The 10,200-nt window shown below is 41.3% G+C and overlaps 1 protein-coding gene across 1 annotated transcript; it reads left to right on the top strand.

The window, feature by feature from the left end:
- Positions 1-7,601: 7,601 nt before the first annotated feature.
- LOC132403645 (G-protein coupled receptor 35-like) lies at positions 7,602-8,459 on the top strand. The gene has a single exon (XM_059987146.1). It carries the CDS (start codon positions 7,602-7,604, stop codon positions 8,457-8,459), a length of 858 nt encoding a protein of 285 aa, XP_059843129.1.
- Positions 8,460-10,200: the final 1,741 nt, after the last annotated feature.

The raw sequence follows: 10,200 nt of genomic DNA, 5'->3' as shown, positions 1-10,200 counted from the left end.
ATGGGAGAGGAAACAATTGCATAGAGATGTTGGAAATATGTTCACTGTCAAATAATCAGAAACATGTTACAATAAAAGTCCTAAGTAAGACAGAAAATACTAGAAATACTCAACTAGTCATTATTTCTCTCTTTCTTGCCAGTTATGCTGCTCATGTTTAGGGTAGTAATGAAGGTCTTTCATCTGTTTGTGCTTGGCCATTTTCTCTATTGTGCCCCAGGTGTGATTCAGCATCCTCATTTCTGTCACCATGGTACAGCACCAAGTTTCCTTTGGTCTTCCATGTTTCCTCTGCCCTTCGGGGGTCCAATGAAGTGCTGTCTTGATGATAGAGTTGGCCTGTCTTCTCATTATTTGCCCAATCCATCTCCAGCCTTTCTTCATGATGATGATGGTGGCCATGTCCTCTAGGTTATGTTGAGGGAGTAGGGCAAGGTTGGAGATCTTTCTTGGCCAGAAAAGACAAAGGATCATCTGGAGGCTCACAGTGTGGAATGGCAGCAACTTGGCAAGTTCTCTGTCATGGTCAAAATTTGTTGAAGGGGAAAAAAATTAACAATTCACATTGATAGAAATTTATCAGCTATGGGCAATTTTTAGCTTAAGCTAAGAGAGAACAAAAAAAGAAGAACAGAGAGCAGGAAAGATTAAATCTCAGAAAAGGATAATGCTGCTGATTAAGTAGGTCCGTAACTGTAATTAGCAAAGATTTACTGAAAAGTGCCATAAATCAGTAGGACAAGTTGACATCTGAAATTTTTGTACAGCTAAAACAATTGCTAGAAATGTTACATTTTGAAATCTTTCGGTTTGTTTAAGTTAACTGACTTCAGTTAAATTTTAGTTTTTTAGTTCAATGATCCTAGGTATACCCAAAAAAGAAATCTGCAACATTCGAAGTAATGATGCAAAAAGTTTTCCCAAAGCAGTGATGTGCTAGGAGAAACAAAGAGAGGGATATAGTGGTAAGGTGGGAGGCTGGTCCGAGTGGTGGTAGGAATTGGGATGGACATAGTGATTAGAAATTGGGACTAAGGGATGAACGTTCAGGGAATCTCTGAGCCTGTGGGGTGTGGGCTGAGGATAGTCTCATTTAGCTGCCAATTGCTACACTCATAAAAACTGTCACTTTGCCTCAGTTACTAATACTGCAGCACAAAACCATACAGAGAAAGTTTGTCTTACAAAGACAGGAGAAACTCCATGGTGCAAATAAGAAGGTGGCTTATGCGAGCAGGCTGATACAGATCTTCAAATATTTCCATTTTAGAAAGCTACAACTGAAATCCACAGCTGTGGCCATGGAAAATATAGTATGCAACAACATTTTAAGGCATTTTAAAAATCTACCATGGGTGAAAATCTACGGTCACAAGAACAGTACCCCTTCAAAACAAGCTGCGTGCTGGATTAAAAGTTCATTTAAGGAGAAGAGAGTTCTGACTTCCATTATGATCTATTCTGCTGGCAAACGTACAGACTCTGAAAATAAAATCCCAAGACCTCAGAGTAAGATTGCTGTATCGGAGGAACATGAGTGTGCTATCTCTTTTTTTGTTTCACGGAGGCTTGGATATCCCCTGCCGTTCTGGACGCAGCGATACAGTTCACTGGTTTCACTCTTCACCACCAAGATAGTACTGCTGAGTCTTTCAAGGCAGGAGAGGAGGAGGATGCTTTTTAATTAATTCTTCATTGTGCACCAACATGGCAGTTCTTTCCCAGTCCTGCTCGCCCAACCTGGAACATCTGGCAGTCAAGTGTCGTCCATTTTGTCTCCTGCGGGAGTTTTCAGCTATCATCCTGGTAGCATTCCAGATCAGGCCTGTGCCAAACAAGCTCTAGACAAACTGAGCGACTTAATCAACAGGCATGAAACAGCACATCCTGATGCCTTTCCCACCATTTGGGTGGATTTTAACAAGGCCAGAATGAAAAGGTCCCTTAGTTATCACCCAAGTATCACTTGTCCAGACATCCCATGTTGCAAAAACTAATTTCAGGGAGATAGCACCACCACCCTGCCCCCACCCCCCCCCCCCCCCCCCCCGTCGACCTCCAAGGGAGTATGTATACAGGACATTTTATTATGAAAGAACACAACAATTCATTTGATCACATATTAAAACTATTTACGCACACACACACACACACACACACATTCCTTGTTTGTTGAGTATCTTGTTGGTGGTCTCAATGCTAATGCAAATAGCTTTTCAATTCCTTCTGCAAACTTTCCTTGTACTGTGTTGTGACTTGCTTGGCAGATTTGAGCATTTTGCTGGAAGTCTCAACCTCATAGCAGTCTGCGTCAACAAATTTGTTAGTTTTGCAAGACATCAAATTCACAAGTGTTTTGTGAGATAGCTGACTTCTGATTTCTGTCTTAATATGACGCACCATGCTGAATGCCCTTTCTATATCACAGTTCGAATCTGGCAGCACCAAAAGCAGCTTCAGCAACTGGCAAAGCTCTTAGAATCTCAACTGCCCTGTGATCACAGATTTTACTTTGGACAGCTTCCCCCAGAACTCATCAACTGGAAATCTCTCTCCCAAAGTCAAAATCTGCTCTGGATTCACCTCATCTTGGTTCTCTGTATTGACCATTGACAGATTTTTCAAGATTTGGTCTCTCATTGGGAACTTCCCCAGGATTTTTTTGAAAGCACCTGACATAGAATGTTCTGGCAGCTTTGAAGAACTGCTTTGTGTTGTAAGGGGGGGGGTGGATCTCTTGTGCTTCCTCACTTAGCAACTGCCTCCTTACCAGGTACCCAATAAAAAGCTCTTCATCTGGGTGGTGAATTTCAGGGTTGCTCACATCGATCTCCTGAATGTTCTGTTCTCTCAATACCTTTGGCTCAATAAATCTGCTTGCTATGTCATGCAGGAGCTCTTCCACACTCTGATCCAACGTGAAGAGGATAGGTGCCTTGTTTTGAAAAATCAAATTGAATTTGTCAAAACATTGTGTGACATTATGGAGAAAGCATGTGTATGTTTTTATTTGGGGGTCTTCAGCCTCTTCTGAATATGAGATGACTTCTGATTCTCATTCTTTGACTCAAAATTGAAATAAAGGCTGGTCATTGGTGGAGCAGATGGTCCAGACCTTTTCCTAAAGAAAGCCAACGTGTAGGACAATGCTTTTGTACTCTCTGCTGGGCAACATTACAGAACTCTTGAAACTGTTTTAGGTCTCCTCTTCATTTGGAACTTTTCTCAAAGTAGTAGTAGATGTCAATGAGCAGTTCTTCAGGTGACATTGAGAGCTCCTTAGCAGCAGTTTTGGCACAAATGTTGACCAGGTGACTTGGATAGCCAACACTGTAAATATGAGGGGCCTGTGCTTTCACTCTTGATAAAACAGAGTTGTTTTTGCCAGTCATCACACTGCAGTTGTCACTGCTAAATCCTACACAATTAGACCATTCAAGGCCTTTGTCATGCATGGATGATGCAATACAGTTGAATATGTTTTCAGCTTTGGCATCATTGCATACTAGCCTGTCTACAAATCTATCTGTTACCTTATCCTGTGTTTCATTACAGTACCTGGCTAAAATGGCACATTCCTTCTCGCACATGATATCGTTGCCTTTGTCAACCAAAATACTGTATGGCCTTTTTTCTGTCCGAATGAACTTGTATAGATCCTCTGAACATTCAGGTTCCAGTGCCATGTGCACAATAGCTGCTGTCTTGGTTGATGAGCAAGCATAGTGTTTTTGCTATTGCTGGATCAGGAAACATTTTCCTGAATATCTTGCCTGTGTGCTTACTCACCTGGAATGGCAGGTTATGCTCAACGATAAAAGATGTAAAGTACACCTCAGCTCTAATGACTGTCAGATTTTGGTTTTCTGCTGAAAAGAACTGTGAAATACTTGAGCAGCCTTCCCTGCACAGCCTCCCTAATATGTGTGGTCCCTAAAAGAAATAAAAGCATAAGGTGTATCTTTATTATTTTGTCTTATGCAGAAATGTGACATTAAAATATGTACTTATATTATATTATCATGGAATCATTTTTTTATTCTATTACAACTTTAAGCAAGTCTACAGGGAGTTTGGCCTCATGACGTAGGACATAAATAGAGTAGCTCCTTAGCAGCTAGCCAGCTAGTTTAAATAACGTCAGCTATGCTAATGAATGAATGACACCTGTTAAACTCACCTCAACATGTCTTTTACAGTCATTTAACCCACCATGGGCAATAGAAAAGTCACTGTTGCAAACAGTGCAGCGAGCAACACTGTCATTATTTTTGACCCCTATGAGGCAGGGGTACACTTTAGTGTAGTCTGGGATGAAGTACGTTTCATATTTTCTTTTTTTGGAACACTCTGCCATGGCATAGCAGGACAATAAACTGAACTGATGGGCAATGAAAGAGGGAGAGAGGTTGATTGTAAAGCCCACCCACAGAGAAAACTGATAGATCTACTTAGCACGAAGAGAGACCAATCAGGATGCTCTCCCTGTCACTCTCTCACTACATCTGTCACTCACTCACTCTGTCGTTCTCTCTCTCTCCCTCTCGCTCCCTTGCTCTCAAAAAAATCGATTTCCGGGATATAATTTGCGGGCGTCAGGGAGCCGCTATCAATATGCAGGAGACTCCTGAAACTTCCGGGAGAGGTGGGATGCCTGCTTGTGGAACTACTTAACACACTGGACCACAATTATACTACCATCAAGAATGCATACTATGCCATCCCACACCCACACTTGGGACAGTCTGATCACCTAGCAGCTGCACTCCTACTCCCTGAGGACAGGCAGAGACTGAAGACTGCAGCACCAGGAGAGAGGACCAAGAAGGTATCGACAAGGGAGGCAGAGATGCATTTACAGGACTGCTTTGAGTTGGTGGACCAGACAGTATTCAGGGATTCAGCTTCAAGTCTGAAAGAGTAGACCACAGTTATCACTGGCTTTCTTAAAATTTGTGTGGATGAGTGTGTGTCTACAAGAACATACTCTACACATCTGAATCAAAAGCCTTGGATGAGGCAGGAGATTTGTAGTCTGCTGATCTGTGACATTCAAGTCTGGTGATCCAGGACTAGACAAGAAGGCCAGAGAGCTATCTCAAAAGCAAAGTACTATTCTGATTGAGTTTAGAGGTGGAATCAGATGCATATCAAGTCTGTCAGGGTTTGCAGGCCAGTACTTTCTACAAGTGAAATCTAACATCATGAACGGCAGTGATGTTTCACTCCCAGATGAGCTCAATGACTTTTATGCATGCTTCAAAAGGAAGAATTAAACTACAGCTCTGAGGAAAGGCAGCATCCAGTTACCTGTGATCTCTGCCTTGGAGACCGATGTCAGAACATCTTTCAGGAGAGTAAACCCTCGCAGTGTGGTAGAACCCAGTGCTGTACCTGGTAGGGCTCTGAAAACCTGTAGGTATGCTCAAAAAATATTTCAATCTCTCATTACTATAGTCGGAAGTTCCCACCTGCTTCAAAAGGGCAGCAATCATACCAGTACCCAAAAACAGTAGGGTGAGAGGTCTTAAACAGCTATCTTCTGGTAGCACTCACATTTACAGTGATGAACTGCTTCGAGAGGTGCATTAAGGATAGAAACAACTCCTGTTTCAGCAAGGACATGGATCCACTACAAATTGCCTATCACCACAATAGGTTGACAGTGATTTTGATCCTGTGCAGGTCGATCTCATTGGTTCTTCATGCAGCCTTGGATCAGCAGGACAATATTACTACTTACATCAGGATCCTGTTTATTGAGTACAGCTCAGCATTTAACACAATCATTCCTACAGTTTGGATTAAGAAGCTCCAAATCTTGTGCCTCTATATCTCTCTCGGCAACTGGATCCTCAACTTCCTCACTGGAAGACCAACGTCTATGTCGATTGGAAATAACATCTTGACCTCACTGATAATCAGCACTGCCACACCTCAAGGATGTGTGCTTAGCCCACTCCTCAATTCTCTCTACACCCATGAGTGTGTGGATAAGCACAGCCTATAATAACAAATGCCACCTATACATTTGCTGATGACACAACTATTATTAGCGGAACTTCAGATGGTGACAAGAAGGCGTACAGAAGTGAGATAGGTCAGCTGGTTGACTCGTATCACAACAACTTTGAAATCAGCATCAGTAAGACCAAAGAACTGATTGTGGAGTTCAGAGAGGTTAGAACAAGGGAACACACACCAGTCCTCATCAAGGGATCAGCACTGGAAAGGGCGAGCAATTTCAAGTTCCTGGTTTCAACATCTCTGATGATCTATCCTGGGCCATATGTATCAATGCAGCTACAAAGAAAACAAGGCAGCGGATATATTTCATTAGGAGTTTGAGGAAATTTGGTAAGTCACCAAAGACACTCACAGACTTCTAGTGATGCACTGTGGAGAGCATTCTAACTGGTTTCATCAACATCTGGTATGGAGGGGTCTCTGCACAGGATCAAAATAAACGGCACAAAGTCAGCTGCATCATGAGGACCTCTTCAAGTAGCAATGCCTCGAAAAGGTGGTACCTGTCACTATGAGCCCCTGTCACCCAGGATATGCCCTCTTCCCACTGCTACCAACAGAGAGGAGATGCAGGAGCCTGAAGGCACAAACTTAGCGATTCAGAAATAGCCTATGATGAGTTTGTACGTTCTTCCCATGACCACTTGTGTTTCCTCAGGGCAGTCTACCTTCCTCCCATGGGCGCTTGGTAGGCTTATTGGTCATTGTAAATTGTCCCGTGATTTAGGCTGAGATTAAATCAGGGAATTTCTGGGTGGTGTGTCTCACAGTGGTAGAAGGGCCTATTCCACACTGTACCTCAATAAAAAAATAAAATATAAAAAACAAAAATTGAGAGCCTGCTGGATTCAGGGCAGTTTAGCCAACTAGATTCAAAATTGACTTGGTGATAGGAACCCGGGAGGGACAGTTGAGGTTTGTTTTAATGATTGCAAGCCTATGACCATGGGGACTTGTGCTAGGACACTTACTGTTTGTCATTTCCATTAACCATCTGGATGTGAATCTGAAAAAATATGATCAGTAAGGGTGCAGATGACATTAACACTGATGGGGATCTTATTGTTAAGGAGGGTAGTCATCAGCTTTTGACCAGATGGGCAGAGCAAAGGCCTTCACAGATGCTGCCTGACCCATTGAGTTCTACTAGCAATTTATTTTTTGCCCAGGTTTCAGACCTGGAGACTTCAGAGTTTTATAATTGTTAGTTCCTAATGCCTTCTCTGCTAAACTGTCTATAAACTATACCCCACTGCTTAAAACATCTTTAACAAGACAGGCAATTTCAAATGTATGAGCATGTATTGCATGGATATTCTGTTATTAGTAAAGGATCTCATGCATAGAGTTCAATTAATATTGTCAAAGGAAGCTTTTATTGAAGAAACTCAGTTAAGAAGTTGGGAGTATTTAAAGCTTCATTGAATACACATCTTACTTTGAATATATATTGTGTTACTCTCTTACAGTTTGGCAGTTTGGAAGAAATGCTGTGCAATTTTACAGAGACTAACAACAGTTTTCAGTTTTACATGTATATCCCAATATTTCTACTGGGATTACTGTTCAATACAATGGCCCTGTGGGTGTTCTGCTGGAAGCTCAGGAAGTGGACAGAGACCACAATATACATGACCAACCTGGCTGTGGCTGATACGCTGGTGCTCCTGTCTTTACCTTTCAAGGTATACAGCTACAAGAATGACTGGAATCTCGGATTCAACTTCTGTGCATTTCTTGAATGTCTTTATTTTCTGAACATGTATGTGAGCATCTACACCACCGTCTGCATATGCGTGGATCGATACATTGCAATAAAGTACCCATTAAATGCAGTTCGTTATAGGTCACCAATGAAAGCTGCGATTGCGTGTGGTATAACCTGGACTTTTGTGAGTCTGACAAGAATTTCTCTGCAAATACAGTTAACCAAAGAAGCTAAAGACCAGCACAAATGCTTTAACAAAAAGTCCAAGGAACCTTCCAGCCTCTGGATTGTCATCGTCATTGAGCTGGCTGGATTTATAATTCCTGCTATCATTTTGAGTTTCTGCTCATTTCAGATTATCACAACACTTCGCAAAAGAAAAATGGAATCTTATGGAAGTATTCGGTTTAGCAAAACCATAGCAATCATTGCTACAAACCTAGCCACTTTTTTCATTTGCTATTTGCCCTTTCACTTAGGATATTTTCTTCAATTTTTGTTTGAGAGCTCAGGACAAGATTGTGTAAAGCAGGATATTGTTCGCACTTTTGTTCGTGTATCTATTTGTCTGGCTAATGGAAACTGTTGTCTGGATGCAGTTGTTTATTATTTTGCTTCTGTAGAAATTCGTAATTATTTTAGACCAAAGAAAACTTGTAGAAAAGACCATGAGCTTTGCATCATAACTCAGTGTTCAACCCCACAGGAAGCAAGAGGCTCATGATAACTGAGGTAGTCAATGACTGGAGTAAGCCTTCTCCTGAGGTCCGTTCTACCATGTAATTAGATCATGACTCCAATCCACTTCTTTCAATCATCTCTGCATCTTCATGTGGGGGAATTTCATCAGCCAGAGAGAGGTGAATTGTGAATTGCCACAGATGAAGGTGGAGGCCAACTGATATTTCAAGTGGATGTTGATAGATTCTTGATGAGTAAGTGCTTCAAAAGAAAGGGAAGATGGTAGGAGAATGGGGTTAAGAAGGACAATGAATCCTCCATTAATGAATGGCAGAACAGACTCGATGGGCCGAATGGTCTAAATCTGCTCCTTTGTCATATGGTCTTGTGGCTTTATCCTGTAACCATGTTACTCTTGCTTAATGAAACACATAATCTGTGCATGTAACATAGAAGTTTTATGACATCAATTGATGTCATGTTTTATTATAAATTGAAGGAAACTGCTTAATATCTGAAGAGAGGCAAGCATGGGACAGTATACACAGATGGAACTTTGCAGGAAAGAAGTTTCAAGTGCTGTTTTAAAGGTTGGAGGGAGAGTAATGAAGTCATGGTTTGGAGGCTAGAGGGAAGGTAATTAGAGTGTTGGTTTGGAGGGTGGAGGGAGGGGGATTAGAGTAGGATTGGAGGAAGGACAGAAGGCGTTCAGTGGTAGTTTGAAGATTGGCAGAAAGTGGAGCGGTGTGGTGAGTTGAAGGGTGGAGGGGAGACGTATGGAGTGGTAGTTTGGAGGGTGGAGGGAGGACATATGGAGCAGTAGTTTGGAGGGTGGAGATAAGAATGGAGTGGTGGGGAGGGTGGAAAGCAGAGTTAGAGGTATTGGAATGGTAGTTTTCAGGGTGGAGGAAGGGGGATTGAACTGTTGATTTGAAGGGTGGAGGAAGTGTGATTGAACTGGTGGATTGGATGTGGAGGGAGGGGTATTGGAAGTTTGGGAGATGGAGGGTGATGGGTTGGAGTGGCGATTGAAGGGTGGAGGAAGTGTAAGGTTTCAGGTTGTCTGTTGTCAGATCGGGTTTTAAGATTTTGCCTGAGCAGATGACTACCCCAGTGATACACTGAGAAGACCAGGGACTGGGAAGTGCCAGACATAATGGTTCACATGGTCTAAAAAGAGAAGAGTGCACGGGGGATGCCGCACTTTGTGACCTTTGTATAGAAATGCTCAGTAACTCACACCTGTGACAACTAATTCACACTTCCAGTGTCACAGAATGAACCAGTAAGTCTTGTTACCACAATTCAGTTCAGAAAGGATTCATGTTAAGCTGTATAAACCCGAAAATAAAAACAACAATATGAAACTTACGTTAACCGTTGCTTTGAAGCTTCATTTCACATGTTATAATATTTAGTAATATTTCAGTGTCACACATCAGTTAAGCTATTATTTCTCAGTTTCATTTAGATAAGGAAGATCAGATGAAAGATGATTGATAGTGGTCCACTTTGACAAGAATTACATTTTACTTTTCTTTTTCAATCTTTTTATTGAATTTCATATATAAAAAAAACATATCATAATATTGGATAGGTTATAAGTGCACTAGACTTGAAGTTGAATTAGTAATAAGATAACAATATCTTATTAAAATATCAGCAAAAAAATAGTACATTAATCAATCAAACCTATATTAATTATACATGAAAAAGAGTAAAAATAATCATCAAAAGAAAAAAAAATTTAAAAAAATACAAGAAAAAATATATATATATTGAAA

This window comes from Hypanus sabinus, chromosome 2, assembly GCF_030144855.1.
Source record: "Hypanus sabinus isolate sHypSab1 chromosome 2, sHypSab1.hap1, whole genome shotgun sequence".
NCBI classification, from domain to species: domain Eukaryota; kingdom Metazoa; phylum Chordata; class Chondrichthyes; order Myliobatiformes; family Dasyatidae; genus Hypanus; species Hypanus sabinus.
This window is presented reverse-complemented; position numbering and strand designations above follow the sequence as displayed.

Coding starts and splice junctions, on each gene's coding strand:
- LOC132403645 (XM_059987146.1), top strand. CDS start 7,602: ATGGCCCTGTGGGTGTTCTGCTGGAAGCTCAGGAAGTGGACAGAGACC.